A 21,839-nucleotide genomic window follows, 5' to 3' on the forward strand; every position below is an offset into this window, starting at 1 on the left:
AGGCTGGAGTGTAGTGGTTTTATGTTGGCTCAGTGCAACCTCTGCCTCCCAGATTCTAGTGATCCTCCTGTCTCAGCCTCCCAAGTAGCTAAGATTACAGGCTCCCACCATCATGCCCAGCTAATTTTTGTACTTTTAGTAGAGCCAGGGTTTCACCATGTTGGTCAGGCTGGTCTCAAACCCCTGACCTCAAGTGATCTGCCCGCCTCGGCCTCCCTAAGTGCTGAGATTACACGTGTGAGCCACCGTGCCCGGCAACGCTGTTATTTTATAGCACATCCACAAAAGGGCTGCATGTCTTTCCTAAAAGGTGCCCAGCGTTTTCTTATGTGCCCTCCGCAGTGCCCCTGAGCTTGGTCATGTGCTCTGCAGCCTGGTTCAGCACCTGTGTGTGCCCTGGAGGGGGATGTGCACTCCCCAAGGCTAAAACCAGTGAACCTGGCCCAGGCCACATCCAGCTGTGGGCCTCAGGAAATGCTGAACTGAACTACTTTTCAAAAGGAGGGTTGTGTGTCCCTGGGCAAGTTACCGCCCCTGTGTCTCAGTCTCCTTGTGTGTAAACTGGGGATAATGAAAGGACCCCCCACATGGGATTGCTGTGAGGATTGGATGAGATACTGCCATACAGCTGCTGCTTTTATCCTTGCCTTCCTGCCAGGGTGGGCAGCCAGGGTAACTCACTTTTATTCTTGTGTCTGTCCAGAGAAGACCACTCATTTCATTGACTCCATTTATAAATATTTAAAAATTTTTTTTTATCAAAAAGTAAGTTTTATTGGCATCTAAAAACAAAACTCACCCAACATTGAAACACACTTCAGTATTTATGATATTGTTTTCTTGTTTCTTTTCTACTCACTGCAGTGTGAGGAACAAATCACATTTACTTTAGAGAAACAGAGACCATAGTGTAGATTTTACAAAATCACTTTTTAAACTCTCTGTATTGTGCTTCTCAAATACCCAGAGCCAGTCTGTGCATAAAATGTCACACTGTTGTCTAAACCTTAAAATTCTGCATCAGCCTAAAGATACGGATAAGATATACCTCCACTTGCTCTTTTGAAATATATCTATTACCTTATCCAGCCTAATGATAGTTACCTAAAAAATTCTTTGTTCCATAGGAAGTCTCTGACAAGCTGTTATTCATTTCCTTGACGTTAAAAGAATCTGGGGGCAACATTTATATATTATCAGAAAAATTTTTTAAAAGTTTACCTATCATGTTCATATTAAGAACAATGTCTGTGGCCGGGCATGGTGGCTCATTCCTGTAATCCCAGCACTTTGGGAGGTAGAGGTGGGCGGATCATGAGGTCAGGAGTTAGAGATCAGCCTGGCCAACATGGTGAAACCACACCTCTACTAAAAATACAAAAATTAGCTGGGTGTGGTGGCGGGTGTCTGTAATCCCAGCTACCCAGGAGGCTGAGGCAGGAGAATCGCTTGAACCTGGGAGGCAGAGGTTGCAGTGAGCTGAGATCACGCCATTGCACTCCAGCCTGGGTGACAGAGCGAGACTCCATCTCAAAAAAAAAAAAAAGAACAATGTCTATACAAATCAGTTGTACAATTATTTTAAAAGAAAGGTGAACATGAACATCACGTTAATTCTGGCAGACAAAAATGAACAACTGTGGTCCAGTCAGCCATTATCTATTACAACGAGATGACAGCTTTACAGGAGGTATCTCCAACCTACTGAGTGATGATTATGTCCCTTCATTTCCTGTGCCTTCTACCACTGGTTCACTTTCTGTATCAGCAGCTGTGTCACTCTTCTTGTTCATGTTCATAAATATGTATTGAACACCTGCTATGTGCTCTGAGCCCTGGGATACAGCAGTGAACAATTAGAACCTGTCCTCATTGAGTGGATGGTGCAGTGGGCGTGGGAGACAGAATACACTCAAGCATATGAGCCCCGAGAGGGCTGGGGACAGGCAGTGCCCTGAAGAAGGCAGCACAGGAGGGGACAGAGGGACACAGGGCTGGGAGGGTGCTCTGCATCGACCAGAGATCCACAGGATGCGAGGGGGTCATTTGGGGAAGAGCTTTCCAGGAAGGGCAACCCCCCAGTGCTGAGGCCTGGGAGGCCACCTTGGGCAGGAGAGTGAGTGAGAGGGGAGGTTGGGGGAGTCACAGCTTTACCGGATGGACTGGGAATTCCTTACTCTCTCCCTTTGCTGCGATGGAAGGCGCCCTGGCAAATCCAGGAGACAGGTCCGCCCAGCAGCTGGCCCCAGGTGGGCCGAGTGGAATTCCGGAACTACTGCCTGCGCTACCCAGAGGACCTGGACTTCGTTCTCAGGCACATCAATGTCACCATCAATGGGGGAGAAAAGGTGGGTACACATCGCCCCATTCCCCCACCCATTCTCAGTTGGGCACAGGGTACCATCGGGCAGGTGAACCTAGCTGTGGTGTCTCCCCAGTCACTCACGGCTCCACCCTCTGCTTGAATGGCTTTTCCAGGGGGCTGGGAGTGGACTGTGGCAGTAAAAGCTGTTTAGAGCACATCCAACTTGCAGAAGTGAAGGCTTTTAGGTGAACTCACAGCCCGAAGACCAAATGAGCCCCACATATATGTTTTGGAAGATTTTTTTTTTTTTTTTTTTTGAGACAGGGTCTTGCTCTGTCACCCAGGCTAGAGTGCAGTGGTGTGATCTCAGCCTACTGCAACGGCAGCCTCCCAAGTGGGGTGACTACACATGGTTGGGACTACAGGTATGTGCCACTGCACCTGGCTAATTTTTGTATTTTTTGTAGAGATAGGGGTCCTACTATGTTGCCCAGGCTGACCTGGAACTCTTGAGCTCAACCGATCTGCCTGCCTCAGCTTCCCAAAGTGCTGGGATTACAGGAATCAGCCACCATTCCTGGCCCCTGGAAGAAGTTTTTTTTGTTTTGTTTTGTTTTTTGAAATGGAGTCTTACTCTGTTGCCCAGGCCAGAGTGCAGGGGCCCAATCTCAGCTCACTACAACTTCTGCCTCCTGGGTTCAAGTGATTCTCCTGCCTTAGCCTCCCGAGTAGCTGGGACTACAGGCATGCGCCACCACGCCTGGCTGATTTTTATATTATTAGTAGAGATGGGGTTTTGCCATGTTGGCCAGGCTGGTCGTGAACTCCTGACCTCAACTGATCCACCTGCCTCAGCTTCCCCAAGTGCTGGGATTACAGGTGTGAGCCACCGCACCCGGCCTGGAAGAAATTTGAATAAGTTGCAAATACTGAAAAATCTGGAAGACTTAATATAAAAATTTATTTTCTGTTTTTGGAAGATCAGAACATCTGGCAACAACAGGTCAATCCTCCCCCGCCTGGCTCTTTCTAGTCAACCTGTGAGCCTCCTGGTTTACCCCAGTCCCTCCCTGTCCCATTCAGTGCCTAGTTGGCCCCTCCAAGACATTAGAATTTGTGATCTCTAGAATAAGGTATAACCATCCCTTCTAGGGGATGGCTCAAGGGAAGTGAGAAGTTGTCAGAATTGTGGAACCTTTTCTTGGTTCCGAGCTGTTCTTGGGAAGAGGTTCCTTGACCTGAGTGATGCCCTTAGACTGTCCTCTGGAATCGGTCTGAGAGTCTTCCTGGCTATTTGCTGGGGGACAAGGCTGCTTTCACCTCTGAACATACGGACTTATTGAACTGTTCCTACGTCCCTCTCACAAAGCTCAGAACATTCTGTTTCCAGCAGATAATTTCTCTCTGAGTTACAGAGAAGAGCAGAGTGGGTGATGTTCTTGCTATCTGTTTTTTTGTTTTTGCTTTTGTTTTGTTTTGAGACAGGGTCTCTGTCACCCAGGCTGGAGTCCAGTGGTGCTGTTTCGGCTTACTGCAACCTCCGTCCCCCGGGTTCAAGTGATTCTCCTGCCTCAGTCTCCCAAGTATCTGGGACTACAGGTGCATGCCACCACGCCCAGCTAATTTTTGTAGTTTTAGTAGAGATGGGGTTTTACCATGTTGGCCAGGCTGGTCTCAAACTCCTGACCTTCTGTGATCCACCCACCTCAGCCTCCCAAAGTGCTGGGACTACAGGCATAAGCTACCACGCCCCAGCCCTTGTTGAGTCTTTATGGCTTATCATGATAATTTTTGCATGCATGCTGCTCTGTGACACCCCTGTAGGAGGGAAGAGGAAGCCCACCTCTCAAGAGCCAGGCAGGAAGGGGAGAATTGGAGATCAGGAACGTCATCCATTGGCCATTAGCTAGAGAACCTAGTTCCTTCAAGAGAGGATGCGTGGAGACCAGGTCATAGCAAAGGGCCGGAAGATCTGCCTGAATCTTTCAGATATTTCAACAACTCGTGATGGGGAACTCACCATCAAAGGTGTGAAAAACAGAGTGGGGAAATGAGGAAATGCCTGATTATTACTTAATAGTCACTTGAGTCTAAACAAATAGGGCTTTGTTGGAAATTCCTTCTGCCTCTTCTGTATCTCTTTTGAGGTCTCTAGTAACTTATAAAAAGCTGAGTCATTCCTTTCGGGAGCCTGGCAAAGGGAAGAGTCCTTCTTGACCTTCGGCCAAGACACCTTTAAAGGAGTGTCTGTGGGCAGCGCGAAAGGGAGAGGGCTGTGGAGTTGGGTCGACCAGATGACTGATGCCTGAGGTCGGGCCGAGATGAGGGCACTTGGGGCAGGGACAAGTCCAGATGCCAGCATTCCCACCACACCTGGGCCCTTCTGTCCTGCAGGTCGGCATCGTGGGGCGGACGGGAGCTGGGAAGTCGTCCCTGACCCTGGGCTTATTTCAGATCAACAAGTCTGCCGAAGGAGAGATCATCATCAATGGCATCAACATCGCCAAGATCGGCCTGCATGACCTCTGCTTCAAGATCACCATCATTCCCCAGGTGGGGTCTGGGTGCGGCCCAGGAGGTGAGCCCAAGCTGGCAAGCCTCGTGATTGCACTGACAGTGATGTATGTATATTTTTGGGGCAAACATACATTTGGCCCGACTTCGTCATTTTTTGTGTTTTTGTTTTTTCTGAAACAGGGTCTTGCTGTGTTGCCCAGAGTAGAGTGCACTGGCGCAGTCTCAGCTCACTGCAACTTCCATCTCCCAGGCTCAAGCGATTCTCCCATCCCAGCCTCCTGAGTAGCTGGGACTACAGGCCCATGCCACCACACCCAGCTAAACTTTTCTATTTTTTGTGGAGATGGGGTTTCACCATGTTGCCCAGGCTGCTCTTGAATTCCTGGGCTCAAATGATCCACCCACCTTGGCCTCCGAAAGTGCTGGGATTAAGGGCATGAGCCACCGCACCTGGCCTTCATTATTTTTATAGAAGTTAGGCTATGCTGCTGCTTCCCTGAATTTCCTCTTAGCATATGATTAACAAGGTGGGAATTAACTGACTGTCATTCCCTACTTCTTGTTCCCGCAAGGGGTAGTTTCGGAGCATCTAGAAAAATCCAGAAAGACACCGTCTTCTCTCTCTGCTGCCAGAGTCAGGCTGAGAATCTCTAACCCTTCCAAGAGCTAGACAAGAAATAAGACTTTTTAATTTTTGATTCATGGGGTGCACCTGCAGGGTTGTTACATGGGTATATCGTGTGATGCTGACACTTCGGCTTCTATGGATCTCATCACCCAACTATTGAACAAAGTACCCGAGAGAGAGTTTCTCAACCATTACCCTCCTCCATCTCTCCTCACTTTTGGAGGATCCGGTGTCTGTCGTTTCCATCTTTACATCCATGAGTACCCAGAGTTTAGCTCCCACTTATAAGTGAGAACATGCCGTATTTGGTAAGAAATAAGGATTTTTGTTTGTTTGTTTGTTTTTATTGAGATGGAGTCTTACTCTGTCACCCAGTGCGGTGGCACGATCTCAGCTTACTGCAACCTCCACCTCCTGGGTTCAAGTGATTCTCCTGCCTCACCTTCCCAAGTAGCTGGGATTACAGGCACGCACCACCACGCCTGGCTACTTTTTGTATTTTTAATAGAGACGGGCTTTTACCATGTTACCCAGGCTTGTCTCAAACTCCTGACCACAAGTGATCTGCCTGCCTCGGACTCCCATAGTGCTGGGATTACAGGGGTGAGCCAACATGCTTGGCTGAAATAAGGATTTTCTACACCAATAGCCGCAGGTGGATTCCTTAATATGTTGCCTTTTAGTGTAATCTTCCGTAAAGTGTCTTAGAAGAGTCTCTTTTGCAGTTGGATGACAGGGGAGAATCCACAGGACTTTATTGTTAGGAATCACCTGTGCTGCATCTCATTTCTGGAGGTTCTCAACCCACTTGGATATTGAAGGCTGTAGGAAGTTGTATGGAAAGGAAATCTGTTTTATTCTGACAAATTCAGACTTTCCAGACTTTTTCTTTTTCCATTATTAAGGAAATTTTTTTTTTTTTTTTTTTTTTTTTGGAGACCGAGTCTCGCTCTGTCACCCAGGCTGGAATGCAGTGGCACGATCTTGGCTCACTGTAACTTCCATCTCCCGGGTTCAAGTGATTCTCCTGTCTCAGTCTCCTGAGTAGCTGGGACTACAGGTGTGTGCCACCATGCCCAGCTAATTTTTATATTTTTTGTACAGACAGGGTTTCGCCATGTTGGCCAGGCTGGTCTCGAACTCCTGACCTCAAGTGATCTGCTCGCCTCGGCCTGCCAAAGTGCTGGGATTACAGGCGTGAACCACCATGCCTGGCCTTTTTCTCCATTATGAACATCTCCAGAAACAGTGATTCCAAGGAGCTCTGACACCCCACCTTCAACAGTCCTGGCCAGAAGTCCTTAGGCCCCACTTCGTCTCCATCCGTGTCAGCGTTGACATAGGTGTCACATGCTGTCCACTCTCTTCTCTCTGAACAGGACCCTGTTTTGTTTTCGGGTTCCCTCCGCATGAACCTGGACCCATTCAGCCAGTACTCGGATGAAGAAGTCTGGACGTCCCTGGAGCTGGCCCACCTGAAGGACTTCGTGTCAGCCCTGCCTGACAAGCTGGACCACGAGTGTGCGGAAGGCGGGGAGAACCTCAGGTAGGCAGGGGTGAACAGGGAGACACCGGATAAGGTGTCCTGGGCGCCACCTCGGTAGGGGGGTTTGAAGATTCTGTCCAGATCTGTGTCAGACCTGGATTTGAGTCCCAGATGACCATTTGTCCCTTCATCTCTTGGAGCCTCAGTTTCTGTATCTGTAAAATGGGTCTTAATCCAGGCTCTTTGAACCATGAGGTAGAATAACCAGGATGACCAGTACATTTCATTTTATACACACCAGCAAGACGCCTCCTCTTTTTTCGTACCTCTTCCACTATCTCCAGTTGATGATTCTCTGAGCCTCAAGACACCTCCTGAGTGTCTTCTGGTACCTCTTCCACCTTCTCCAGTGGATGATTTTGTGACACCAGAGACACCTCCCGTCAAGCGTCGCTGGGGACCTGTATCATTTCCTTGAGCTGATGATTTTAGGAGATGCAAGACACCTCCCAACTCTTTTTTCGTACCTCTTCCACCTTCTCCAGTTGATGATTCCCTGAGCCTCATAACACCTCCCTCAGCTACTCAGGAGGTTGAGGCAGAAGAATCACTTGAACCCAAGAAGCAGAGTTTCAGTAAGCTGAGGACATGCTATTGCGCTCCAGCCAGGGCAACATGAGTAAAACTGTGTGTCAAAAAAAACAAACAAAAAAATCAAAAAACAAAACACACACTCCAAAAACAAACAAACAATAAATAATATAAAAATAAAATAAATACTGCAGTCCTTATGTTATTGCATTATTTCAAAATCTGGTAAGATTGCCTGAGGGACCTGAGGTTTTTAATTGCAGGGGTTTTTTTTAATCTTTAGAAGTGGTTGGTTATGTGAAATATTATTATTATTTTGAGACTGGGTTTTGCTCTGTCACCCAAGCTGGAGGTGCAGTGGCTCGATCACAGCTCACTGCATCCTCAACCTACTGGGCTTCAAGCGATCCTCCTGCCTCAGCCTCCCAAGTAGCTGGGATCACAGATGTGTGCCAGCACGCCTGGCCAATGTTAAAAAATCCTTTATCTTTTTTGTAGAGATGCCCTCCGGACCTCAAGCAATCCTCCTACTAGTCCCCACCCCCAGCCCCTTTCTGATAAACATCTACACTGTTTATTATCTGACGCCATTTCTATCTTCTTCCTTGTCGTCCAGACATCAAAGAATTCACGTTTTCTTTTTCAAGTGCTCAGTGTTAAAGATCACTCACATTAGGGCCGGACACCATGCCTCACGCCTGTAATCCCAGCACTTTCGGAGGCCGAGGTGGGCAGATCACTTGAGGTGGGGAGTTTGAGACCAGCCTGGCCAACTTGGTGAAACCCCACCTCTACTGAAAATAATACAAAAATTAGCTGGGTGTGGTGGTGCATGCCTGTAGTCCCAGCCACTTGGGAGGCTGAGGCATGAGAATCGCTTGAACACAGGAGGCAGAGGTTGTAGTGAGCCAAGATCACACCACCACACTCTAGCCTGAGTGACAGAGCGAGACTCTGACTCAAAAAATAAATAAATATCACTTACATTAGATATACCCAAGGGGTAATCTATAGAGAGTTGGAAGCAGTGGTTATTGCAACAGGGGCACGAAAGCCATCTGGCTGTGCCAGGATGCCCAGGGGATACTCGGGGTGGGTGGCATGGTGGTGCTGGGGACTCACCGCACAGGACGCTCTGATTGACGCACTGCCAGGAGTAGCGCTCTGTCTTGGGGCTGCAGCCGGCCTCCTCAGCTCGAGTGTAACAACAGTCGTGGCCATGGCAGCACCTACGGATGTCACATGGGCAGGACGGCAGGTGGGTGAAACTCTCTCCTGGCCCTCCTCTCTTGCCAGGACCATGGGTGGCTGAAGACCCCCAGGGAGGCACAGCATCCTCTTATCTAAGATTTTTTTTTTTTTTTTTTTTAAGAGACAGGGTCTTTCTCTGCCGCCCAGGCTGGAGTACAGTGGCACAATCATAGCTCACGGCAGCCTTGAACTCCTGGGCTCAAGCGATCCTCCCACCTCAGTGTCCCAAGTAGCTGAGACTACAGGCACACGCCAGCATGCCCGGCTGGAGTTTTAATTTGTATTTCCTTTGAGACAGCTATCTCTCTGTCGCTCAGGCTGGAGTGCAATGGCTCAGTCAGCTCACTTTAGCCTTGAACTCCCGGGCTCAAGGGATACTGCCATCTCAACCTCCCAAGTATGCTACTACAGGAACACAAACTCCTTTTTTAAATTTTTTGTGGATATGGGGTCTCACTATGTTACCTAGGCTGGTCTCGAACTCCCAGGCTCAAGCAGTCCTCCTACCTCAGTCTCCCCAAATGCTGGGATTACAGGTGGGAGCTACTGTACGCCTGGCCTTATCTGTTTCCCTGAAAATCCCCGTCTTGGGTAATGATTCCATTGGCCCCACCATGCCCTGTCCTGCCTCCCTGGCTGTGCCCAAGCTTGGTCCCTGCCTGCCGGCCTCACTGTCTGGGTCTCGAGCTCCTGTGACACGACTCCTCTCTCTTCCTGGAGTGATACAAGCCCTGCCACTTCCTGACTTTGCCCACACTGTACCCTCTGCCTGGGGCAACTTCATGTCTGCCCTTTGTCCCTTAGGTCTCAGCCCAGGCACAAGCCCCTGCCTCCGGAAGTCATCCAGGCTGCACCAGGCTACACCCTCTCGTAAAATCAGATTCCCTCCCTTCAGGGCAGGTTTATAATGAAACCCTCCACAGAGGCCAGGTGCGGTGACACCCATCTGTAATCCCAGCACTTTGGGAGGCTGAGGTGGGAGGATCACTTAAGGCCAGGGGGTCGAGACCAGCCTGGGCAACATAAGGAGACTCTTGTCTCTGTCTCTATAACAAATTTAAAAATTAGCTCACCAGGCCAGGCTCAGTGGCTCATGCCTGTAATCCCAACACTTTGAGAGGCCAAGGCAGGTGGATCACGAGGTCAGGAGTTCGAGACCAGCCTGGCCAACACGGCGAAACCCTGTCTCTACTAAAAATACAAAATTAGCCAGGTGTGGTGGTGCATGCCTGTAATCCCAGCTACTCGGGAGGCTGAGGCAGGAGAATCACTTGAACCCAGGAGGTGGAGGTTGCAGTGAGCCAAGATCGCGCTATTGCACTCCAGCCTGAGCAAACACAGTCGCCTTCCGAGGTACTGGAATTTTGGAGGGCATCATTTAGCCCATAACAACTGGGTTGATGAATTGAGGGACAGCCTACAGAATAGCTGGTTAGTGGTCTCGCTTGGAGACTAAGGCCATTTGACAGTTCAACACAATGTGAAACGATCCGGGATTGGAGGCCAGACTGGGAACAAAGAACCTTAGGGTGACGATTGGCGATCATTTGAATAAGATCTGTAGATTAGGTAAGTGTATGATTTCCGTGCTTATTTCCTTGTTTTGATCATTGTACTATGGTCATGTAAGATATCAATATTTCAGGAAGCTTGGGTGAGGAGTATGTGGTAACTCTTTGTACTATTTTTGCAACTTCTTTTAAAGTCTGTAGTTATTTCAAAATTAAAAATTAAAAATCAAGGCCAGGTGCAGTGGCTCATGCCTGTAATCCCAGCACTTTGGGAGGCCAAGGCCAGCGGATCACCTGAGGACAGAAGTTGGAGACCAGCCTGGCCCACATGGCGAAACCCCATCTCTACTAAAAATACCAAAATGATCCAGGCATGGTGGCGCATGCCTGTAGTCCCAGCTACTCAGGAGGCCGAGGCAGGAGAATCGCTTGAACTTGGGAGGAAGAAGTTGCAGTGAGATAGCACCACTGTACTCCAGCCTGGGCAACAGGAGTCTGTCTCAAAAAAGAAAAAAGAAAAGTTAAAAATCAGGGCCAGGCGCGGCAGATCATGCCTGTAATCCCAGCACTTTGAGAGGCCAAGGCAGGCGGATCACGAGGTCAGGAAATCAAGATCATCTTGGCTAACAGGATGAAACCCCGTCTCTACTAAAAATACAAAAAAAAAAAAAAGAAAAAGAAAAAGAAAAATTAGCTGGACATGGTGTTGGGTGCCTGTAGTCCCAGCTACTCGGGAGGCTGAGGCAGGAAGCTCCGTTGAGCCCAGGAGTTTAAGGTTGCAGTGAGCTATGATTGCCGCACTGCACTCCAGCCTGGGAAACAGGGAAAGACCCTATCTCGAAAAAAAAAAAAAAAAAAAAGGTGAAGAAAAAAAGAAGGAAGGAGAAAATGAGTTCTATGAGGTGAGAGACTCTGCAGTGTCTGTTGCTTGGGCTCCCACTGACACCCCACTTTTAAGACAGTGACTGGAAGCTGGGAGCTCAGCATATGTTTTGGGAGGTGATGATCGTTGAGGCACAGACTGAAGAGGAGAAGGCACACTGGGCCTCATCTCGCATTCATAAAAGCCCTCGCATTGTAACTTTTGACATTCTCTCTAGAGGAAGTCACACAATCAGTACAGTGTATTGCGTGTGTTCCAAATGTGAATTCTTGGCCCGTAAACAGTTAAAACACATTGCCATTTTGGTAACTGAGTTTTGCTATCCCTTCATTTCTTTCCCCCCCCCTTTTTTTTTTTTTGAGACGTAGTCTCGCTCTGTTGCCCAGGCTGGAGTGCGGTGGCGCCATCTCGGCTCACTGCAAGCTAATTACAATACTTTTTTCTTTATTTTTTTGGTAGAGATGGGGTCTTCCTATTTTGTCCAGGCTGGTCTGGAACTCCTGCCTTCAAAGGATCCACCTGTCTAATTCTCCCAAAGTGCTGGGATTACAGGCATGTGCCACTGTGCCCAGCCAAATGCACCCTTTTTTTAGTGTACAATTCAGTGGTTTTTAATATATTCACAAATTCACGGAACCGTCACACCTGTCCAATTTCAAAACGTTTTCGTCACTCCAAAAAATAATCCCATATGGGAGGCCGAGGCGGGCAGATCACTCGAGACCAGCCTGGCCAACATACTGAAACCCCGTCTCCACTAAAAATACAAAAATTAGTCGGGCGTGATGGCGCACGGGTGTAGTCCCAGCTACTGGGAGGCTGAGGCAGGAGAATCGCTTGAACCCGGGAGGCGGAGGTCGCAGTGAGCCCAGATCGCGCCATTGCACTCCAGCCTGGGCGACAGAGCGAGACTCCGTCTAAAAAAATCTAATTAATTAATAAAAATAAATATAAATAAATAACCCCATACCTACTGCTTCTGTGGCTTTGCCTGTTCTGGGTATTTTGTGGGAATGGACCCATGCATGGGGGTGGGCCGGGCACCTTTCAAACGTTCAGCTCTTACGACGGCCCGTGGCCTGCGGATTGGACGGCGGGAGCGGGGTGTGAGCGGGGCGCCCAATCGCCCCAGGAGCGTCTGGAGGGGGCAGGTGCAGGCGGCGGCGACTGAGGGGCTGCTGGAGGCCCCGGAGGCCCCGACTTGATGCAGGAAGCCGCCTAGCACGCCGGCTCCTCATCACTGGCGCCCACAGCACGGACATGGCGGGCTGGTGGCCGGCGTTGCCGCGCGCGGCCTGGCTCCACCCGTGGCCCACCAACGTGCTGCTCTACGGCTCGCTCCTCTCGGCCGGCGACGCGCTGCAGCAGCGGCTGCAGAGCGGCGAGGCCGACTGGCGCCAGACGCGGCGCTTGGCCACGTTGGTGGTGACCTTCCACGCCAACTTCAACTATGTGTGGCTGGGCCTGCCGGAGCGCGCGCTCCCGGGCCGCGCCGCGCGCCGTGCAGGCCAAGTTGCTGTGCGACCAGGTGGTCGGTGCGCCCATCGCGGTCTCGGCCTTCTATGTCGGTGAGGGGCCGGGAGGGGACCTGGGGGGTGGGACTTGGTATTGAGGGACTGGAGGCAGGGACTCGGGGATCAAGCGGCTGGAGGGAGGGCGCTGCAGGAGCCTGGGGACCCGGGCAGGAGCCGGGGCTCTGAGACCTGGGCTGCTTCAGAGGCCTGGAGGGCCAGGGCAAAGGCTGGAGGCTGGGGTGTTTGATTGCGAGAAGTTGCGGGAGGCACTGGCTGGGGAGCCGAGAAATTGGGGAGCCAGAGGTCCACCAGGTCAGGAATTTAGAGGACTAGGGTCGGGGCTCAGACTCTGGGGTTGGGTGTAGGCCAAGGGTGGAGTAGGCAGGGCTGCGGAGGTCTTTGCCCCCTGAAAAAGGCCCACGGGAAAATAAAGGAGATTCCAGTTCAAGGCCATAGCAGCTGCAATGACCGTGAACCAGTCGTGGGGCAGGGAAGGAACCGACCTGCTGTTCAGAAAATCCACGCCTGGGGCCCCGGGGCCGACACAGGAACAAAATGCAAGGGGACCCGTGACCCTGGGGGGCACAACAGATGGAATCTGAGGTTGGGCCTGGATCTTCAGCAAATTCATGCCCAGGGGCCTAGTTCTGCTTTGGTAGCAAGATTTTCCCCTGGGGTCCCACGGGGAAACATCAAGGGACCTTGGATCCTTGCCATGGAGGACTATATACCTGTGAGGGTTCCGGGAACCCTCTCCTTAGAAAATCCGACCCGGGCCTGGGGTGTGGGGGACAGGGGCTTGACTGTGGAAACCTTCTCTACTGCCTACAATAAGAACAATGGAAATGTTACCTGAAAAATACCGGGGTTCATTCCCCTAACGAGTCACAAATGACTCCACCAAGAGGCAGGTTTTGATCAATGGGGGTTTTACTTGGCACAAGTAAGGAAGACATTGGGCATATTCTCCCAAGTAGTGTGTCCGCCAGAGAAAGAGACAGGAGGGTTTTATGGGGTGATGGAGAAAGGAGAGGGTGCATGATTGCATGTAGAGTAGGGATCCCAGTGAGTCATGATGCTAGCACATAGGTTGCATAGGTTACATAGGTTATAGTCATGAAGCTATAGCTTCTCCCGAGGTGAAGACTTTAGCATGGTAATGAGGAGAGTTAACTTGGGTTCATCTATAAGTAACCTGGGGTCACTTAGGAGCTGATTTAAACAAACAGGGTGATCTCATTCCACCCAGGGTTGGGGAAGAACAGATTGAGATCAGGAGGCTGTAAAACAGGCTGATTGCTCAAGTTGTTTTAATTCTTGTAATCTTTGGAGATCCTCCGTCTGCTCACAGAAGGGGCCCTGTGGCCTCTATCATCACTGCAATTTCTATAGCCTTGAAAGGGATGGGGTGGGTAACGGGAGAAAATCTCCATGGGTCTTAAGCCTGACCTTGGGATTGGGGATCACAGATTTCCCCTCAAATGGGAGGGAACTTCTCCTAAGGGCTGTTGGTGCTTTCTAAACCAGGTTGAGGTCAGACAAGCCACCAACTTGAAGAAACCTACCCTGCCCCCTGCGCCTTATTTTTAAGAGTTGGATTCACTTCCTTTCCCCATAGACCCCACCAGAAACACAAACCACCTGGTTGCCTGTTGCCATTGCGGCCAGCTACATGGCTGATGGGGTCAGTGGGTCGGGAGAACAGACAGCCTGAGAGCTAGGGCCTCCTGTTTTCTCAGAAGGTCTGTGCCTGGTCCCGGCACGTGATTTCCAGACTAGATTTGCAAACAGCTTCCTAGCACCTGTTACAGAAGCCTTGTACACCGGCGAAGGGGTAGGGGACCAGAATGCTATTTAATCCTCAAACAACTAGTGAGATTGTTCTTTTTCTTTTCTTCTTTTTTGTTTTGTTTTTTTTTTGAGACAGAGTCTTGCTTTATTGCCCAGCCTGGAGTGTGCAGTGGCCTGATCTCAGCTCACTGAAACCTCCATCTCCAGGTTCAAGCGATTCTCCTGCCTCAGCCTACCAAGTAGCTGGCATTACAGATGCACACCACCATGCCCGGCTAATTTTTGCATTTTTAATGGAGACAAGGTTTCGCCATGTTTGCCAGGCTGGTCTCGAACTCCTGAACTCAAGTGATCTGCCCATATCAGCCTCCCAAAGTGCTGAGATTACAGACGTGGGCCCTCGCACCTGAGATTGTTCTTATTACTCTTATATTACAAATGAGGAAACAACTAGTGAAATTAGTGAAATTGTTCTCTTTTTCTTTTCTTTTTTTTTTTTTTTGGAGACAGAGTCTCGCTTTTCCTGGCTGGAGTGTGCATTGGCCCGATCTCAGCTCACTGCAACCTCTACTTCCTGGGTTCAAGCGATCCTTCTGCCTCAGCTTCTGGAGAAGCTGGGATTACAGGCATGCGCCACCATGCCCAGCTAATTTGGTATTTTTAGTAGCGATGGAGTTTCTCCGTGTTGGTCAGGCTGGTTTCGAACACCCAACCTCAGGTGATCCACCAGATCAGCCTCCCAAAGTGCTGGGATTACAGGCATGAGCCACCGTGCCCAGCCCACTAGCTTTTTTTAAAAGAAATTAAAATTTCAAAATGTCCAAATGTTCAACTTTTCACACAATGTTTGGAAGGTAGAGAAAAGTAACCAGTAGACCCACTATTGTAACTTGATTGTTTTTGTGAATTGTTACAGTTTTTGAAAAAATAATTGTTCTGCTATAACTTTTATACTCTATTCTCACTTCACATTTATCATTCCTTTAAAATTTTCTAGTTTTAGAGTGGAGACTATGTTTTATTTTATTTTATTTTTGAGACAGGGTCTTGCTGTGTTGTCCAGTCTGGAGTGCAGTGGCATGATCACAGCTCACTGCAGCCTCCACCTCCTAGGCTCAAGCAATCCTTCCACCTCAGCCTCCTGAGTAGCTATGACTACAGCCACGCCACCACACCCGGCTAATTTTTGTATTTTTTGTAGAGATGAGGTTTTGCCCTTTGCCCAGGCTGGTCTCTTAACTCCTGGACTCAAGCAATCTGCCTGCCTCGGCCTCCCAAAGTGCTGAGATTACAGGCTTGAGCCACAGCGCCTGTCTATGTTCTCTTTTCACTGTTGGGTCAGAGGGTCATATTGATGGATGATAGCGATGGTTACTTTGCATTTTGGAATGGGAAACTTAAACATGAACTGTTATACGGTACTCTACTGAGTCTTTTAAAATTCTTTTGGTGTTTTTGCAAATAGGTATGAGCATTCTCCAGGGAAAGGATGACATATTTTTGGGCCTGAAACAGAAATTCTGGAACACCTATATGGTAAGACAGGCGTTTGAAAATGTAATCAGTATCTTTGTGTGTGTGTGTGTGTGTGTGTGTATATATATATATACACACACACACACACACATACAATATACAATACTATATACATATACAATCAGTAACTTTTTGTGTATATATGTGTGTATATACATACATGTATATATAGATATGTATATATATGTACATAGATCCACAAAAATATATACTTTTTGTGTACATATTTATAAAGATTAAAAATGTTTTAATTGACACATATATGTATGTATTTTTAGAATACATGTGATTTGATACATTTGTATAATCGTATCAGGATTCTTTGTGTGTGTGTGTATATATATGGATATATATTTTTTTTAATTTAAAAAACTTTTTTTGAGACAGGCTCTCATTCTGTCACCCAGGCTGGAATGCAGTGGCATGATCATGGCTCACTGCAGCCTGGACCTCCTGAGCTCAAGCGATCCTCCCACCTCAGCCTCCTGAGTAGCTGAGACTACAGCATGTGCCACCACACCCAGCTAATTATTTTTAAATTTTTGGTAGAGACAGAGTCTCACTATGTAGCCCAGGCTGGCCTCGAACTCCTGTGCTCCAGTGATTCTCCCACCTCAACATTAAGTACACTTTTATTAAACTATTCCTAAATTAGAGCTCCAGTTTGGTTGGCAGAAGGGTCCAATATTTTGACAGAGAAATCTTAAAGTTACTTTGATAGATGTATGAGGAGAGCCTTTAAAGAGTGTCTGTAGGTTCAGCCTGCTTCCGGACGAGCGAGGAGACTCGTGGTCTGGTTCTGGGACTCCCCTAACAGCATGGCCCCTAAACGCCAGGCTCCACTCCCGCCTCAAAAGAAGAAACCAAGACCAGCTCCTGCTCTGGGACCGCAGGAGATACCGGCCTCTGCAGGCTTGCCGAAGAAGGGAGAAAAAGAACAGCAAGAAGCGATTGAACACATTGATGAAGTACAAAATGAAATGGACAGGCTTAATGAACAAGCCAGTGAGGAGATTTTGAAAGTAGAACAGAAATGTAACAAACTCCGCCAACCATTTTTTCCGAAGAGGTCAAAATTGATCACCAAAATCCCAAATTTTTGGGTAACAACATTTGTCAACCATCCACAAGTGTCTGCACTGCTTGGGGAGGAAGACAAAGAGACACTGCATTATTTGACCAGAGTTGAAGTGACAGAATTTGAAGATATTAAATCAGGTTACAGAATAGATTTTTATTTTGATGAAAATCCTTACTTTGAAAATAAAGTTCTCTCCAAAGAATTTCATCTGAATGAGAGTGGTGATCCATCTTCAAAGTCCACCAAAATCAAGTGGAAATCTGGGCAGGATTTGACAAAACGTTCAAGTCAAACGCAGAATAAAGCCAGCAGGAAGAGGCAGCATGAGGAACCAGAGAGCTTCTTTACCTGGTTTACTGACCATTCTGACGCAGGTGCTGATGAGTTAGGAGAGGTCTTCAAAGATGATATTTGGCCAAACCCATTACAGTACTGCTTGGTTCCCGATATGGATGATGAAGGAGAAGGAGAAGATGATGATGATGATGATGAAGAGGAGGAAGGATTAGAAGATATTGGTGAAGAAGGGGATGAGGATGAAGGTGAAGATGAAGGTGATGATGAAGGGGAGGAAGGAGAGGAGGATGAAGGAGAAGATGACTAAATAGAACACTGATGGATTCCAACCTTCCTTTTTTAAAATTTTCTCCAGTCCCTGGGAGCAAGTTGCAGTCTTTTTTTTTCTTTTTCCTCTTGTGCTCAGTCGCCCTGTTCTTGAGGTCTCTCTTTCCTACTCCATGGTTCTCAACTTATTTGGGGGGAAATACCTTGAGCAGAATACAATGGGAAAAGAGTCTCTACCCCTTTCTATTCGAAGTTCATTTTTATCCCTTCCTGTCTGAACAAAAACTGTATGGAATCAACACCACCGAGCTCTGTGGGAAAAAAGAAAAACCTGCTCCCTTCGCTCTGCTGGAAGCTGGAGGGTGCTAGGCCCCTGTGTAGTAGTGCATAGAATTCTAGCTGTTTTCCTCCTTTCTCTGTATATTGGGCTCAGAGAGTACACCGTGTCTCTATGTGAATATGCACAGTTAGCATTTACCAACATGTATCTGTCTACTTTCTCTTGTTTAAAAAAAGAAAAAAAAAACTTAAAAAAGTGGGGTTATAGAAGGTCAGCAAAGGGTGGGTTTGAGATGTTTGGGTGGGTTAAGTGGGCATTTTGACAACATGGCTTCTCCTTTGGCATGTTTAATTGTGATATTTGACAGACATCCTGGCAGTTTAAGATGACACTTTTAAAATAAATTCTCTCCTAATGATGACTTGAGCCCTGCCACTCAATGGGAGAATCAGCAGAACCTGTAGGATCTTCTTTGGAATTGACATTCTCTATTGTAATTTTGTTCCTGTTTATTTTTAAATTTTCTTTTTGTTTCACTGGAAAGGAAAGATGATGCTCAGTTTAAAACGTTAAAAGTGTACAAGTTGCTTTGTTACAATAAAACTAAATGTGTACACACACACACACACACACACACACACAGAGAGAAAGAGTGTCTATACCTCTCATGAATTGGAAAGAAATACTTTCTCTGGGCCGGGCACGGTGGCTCATGCCTGTAATCCCAACACCTGGGAGGCTGAGGCAGGCGGATCACTTGATGTCAGGAGTTTGAAACCAGCCTGGCCAATATGGTGAAACCCTGTCTCTACTAAAAATACAAAAATTAGCTGGGCACGGTGGTGCATGTCTGTAATCCCAGGTACTCAGTAGGCTGAGGCCGGAGAATCACTTGAACCCGGAGACAGGTTGCAGTGAACCGAGATTGCACCACTGCACTCCAGCCTGGGCAACAGAGCAAGACTCCATCTCAAAAAGAAAAAAAAAAAAAGAAAAGAATATCTCTGAATTTTAGTCCATGTTCTCAATGATTTCTGACTTTATTATATTAACTCTTATTAATGATCACAATTTATTTTGTAAATTTTGCAGCCAAAGGGACAACAATTTATTTTGTAAATTTGGGATTGGATTTGCAAAATAGGGCTTGTAGACTGTGAGTGGCTTCATGGAATCATTCCCACATTCAGAGCCAACGTTTTCAGTTGAGCATCCTGCGGAGTCCTGGTGAAAAGAACTTTAACATCACAAAGGTATTGATAGCGAAGGAGAAGGTTTCCTAGGGTTATTCCAAGGTTTGAAGCAAATCAGCGGTTTTACTGTTTGCTCAGCACAAATATATACAATCCAGTCCAATACATATTTATTCATTGATTCAGTTAATATTTATTGAACAGTGTGCTTTAGGCCTGGCAAAATCAGGGATGGTTTTCATCTCTGCCCTAGAGCATGTTTGATTGCATTCATCACAAGGAGGTAAATCTTTGGGATTACAGAATGTTCACAGACCGGCCTAGGGCGTCACATGTTCTTCATTCCCTATCAAAAGCAGTGTTGAGCCACACCCAGCTATTACCTCCACAGCTTCTAGCATCATCTGTTGGATGGTACCAAACCCCTGAGGCAGCATTACTTGATGGCTAGAGGCAGAGGATGGAGAGGTTTGAAGTCAGAGGCTTCCCCTGAGCCTCTATACTCAGGAACAGTAACTACAAGAAATGTGTTCAGAACTCTTGTGATTTCTCTTAGGGCAGAAATTGAGGACCCCGTGGTGACAACCAAATGTGATTTTCTTCTGTTTTTTTTTTTGTTTTTTGGTTTTGTTTGCTTGTTTGCGTTTTTAATTTTTTTTTTTTTTTGTGACGGAGTCTCACTCTGTCGCCCAGGCTGGAGTGCAGTGGCACCATCTCGGCTGTCTGCAACCTCTGCCTCCCAGGTTCAAGCAATTCTGCCTCAGCCTCCTAAGTAGCTGGAATTACAGTCTTGCACCACCACATCCAGCTAATTTTTTGTATTTTTCGGTAGAGATGCAGTTTCACGATGTTGGCCAGGTTGGTTTTGAACTCCTGACCTCAGGTGATCCGCTTGCCTCAGCCCCCCAAAGTTCTGGGATTACAGGTGTGAACCACCATGCCCAGCCACTTCTTCTGTTTTACTTTGGGAAAAGGAACAAGTTTTTCCATTATGTTGTAAAGTCTATGGAGATACGTACATCTAACTTTTTTTTTTTTTTTAAAGAGCAAGGGCCAGGGGCGGTGGCTCACACCTGTAATCCCAACACTGGGAGATGAAGGCGGGCGGATCACAAGGTCAGGAGATGGAGACCATCCTGGCTAACATGGTGAAACCCTGTCTCCACTAGAAATAAAAAACATTAGCAGGGCATGGTGGTACGAGCCTGTAGTCCCAACTACTTGGGAGGCTGAGGAAGGAGAATCACTTGAACCCGGGAGGCGGAGGTTGCACTAAGCCGAGATCACGCCACTGCACTCCAGCCTGGGCGACAGAGCAAGACTCTGTCACACACACAAAAAAAGAGCAAGAAGTAGCCGGCTCACACTTGTAATCCCAGCATTTTGGGAGGCTGAGGCAGGAGGATCGCTAGAGCTCAGCAGTTTGAGACCAGCCTGCGCAACACAGTGAGACCCCATCTCTACGAAAATAAAATAAATTAGCTGGGCATAGTGGGAAGCGTCTGTGGTCCCAGCTGCTCAGGAAGCTGAGATGGAAGGATTGCAAGCCTGGGGGGTCGAGGCTGCAGTGAGCTGTGATTGCACCCCTGCACACCAGCCTGAGTGAGAGAGTGAGACCCTGGTTCAAAAAAAAAAAAAAAAAAAAAAAGAGCAGGAAGTAGAATTGGGAAAGAAAGAAGCTTCAGGCAGGGATTTGTAAATGAACAAAACCAGAAGAATATTTGCATACTGTTTTCAAAAGACAGTGGTTACAGTGATTGAGTCTCACCTACCCTCAGGGAAAGAAAGAGGGTATACTAGCAGTCTAAAGCCCAGGCCATTTGGAGATTTTTTGGGAAGATTTCCTGTAATAAGAAATTGTCGACTGGGCACGGTGACTCACACCTGTAATCCCAGCACTTTGGCAGGCCAAGGCACGTGGATCACTAGGTCAAGAGATTGAGACCATCTTGGCAAACCTGGTGAAACCCCGTCTCTACTAAAAATACAAATATTAGCCGGGCATGGTGGCGGGTGCCTGTAATCCCAGCTACTCAGGAGGCTGAGGCAGGAGAATTGCTGGAACCCGGGAAGCGGAGGTTGCAGTGAGCCGAGATCGTGCCACTGCACTCCAGCCTGGCGACAGAGGGAGACTCCGTCTCAAAAAAAAAAAAAAAATAAGACACTGCCTTCCAAGCTTCCAAGTGCTGTCCTAGGTGTTAGTGGAAGATACCCAAAAAACCATATAAAACAGAGATTCTGTCCTAAAGGGACTTAGAGTCTAGCGGGATAGATAAATAGACAAGTCATTAACGAGAGTTGGATGAGAAATGCTCTCAGAGCCCATGGGTACTTAGCACAGTGAGGAGGTGTGGGAGTGGGGATCAAGGAAGTCTTGCTGGGGCCAGGCACAGTGGCTCATGCCTGTAATGCCAGCACTTTGGGAGGCCAAGGTGGGTGGACTGCTTGAGCTCAGGAATTTGAGACCAGCCTGGGCAATATGATGATGAAACCTCATCTCCACAAATACAAAAATGAGCTGGGCGTGGTGACTCGCACCTGTAGTCCCAGCTACTCAGGAGGCTGAGGTGGGAGGATCTCCTGAGCCCAGGAGGTCGAGACTGCAGTTAGCTATGATTGTGCCACTACACTCCAGCCTGGGTAACACAGCTAGACCCTGTCTCAAAATAAAAAAATAAAAATAAAAAAAAGATCTGGAGTTAGGCACA

The 21,839-nt window shown here is 47.9% G+C and overlaps 1 protein-coding gene and 2 pseudogenes across 1 annotated transcript in view; all 3 read left to right on the plus strand.

Moving 5' to 3' along the window:
- Positions 1-7,490, plus strand: part of LOC100588347 (multidrug resistance-associated protein 1-like) — a 34,143-nt gene extending 26,653 nt beyond the window's left edge. Inside the window, 3 exon segments of the mRNA XM_030808698.1 lie at positions 2,202-2,348; positions 4,700-4,858; positions 6,830-7,490. Of these exon segments, the coding sequence (XP_030664558.1) occupies positions 2,202-2,348; positions 4,700-4,858; positions 6,830-7,000 (477 nt within the window). The 3' untranslated portion in view covers positions 7,001-7,490.
- Positions 7,491-12,432: 4,942 nt separating this feature from the next.
- On the plus strand, positions 12,433-16,742 carry LOC100594814 (annotated as a pseudogene).
- A 65-nt stretch (positions 16,743-16,807) lies between these two features.
- LOC100599204 lies at positions 16,808-17,698 on the plus strand (annotated as a pseudogene).
- The last annotated feature ends 4,141 nt before the right edge of the window (positions 17,699-21,839 follow it).

Source organism: Nomascus leucogenys, unplaced genomic scaffold (genome assembly GCF_006542625.1).
Source record: "Nomascus leucogenys isolate Asia unplaced genomic scaffold, Asia_NLE_v1 000110F_10149285_qpdss1sc, whole genome shotgun sequence".
Taxonomy (NCBI): Eukaryota; Metazoa; Chordata; class Mammalia; order Primates; family Hylobatidae; genus Nomascus; species Nomascus leucogenys.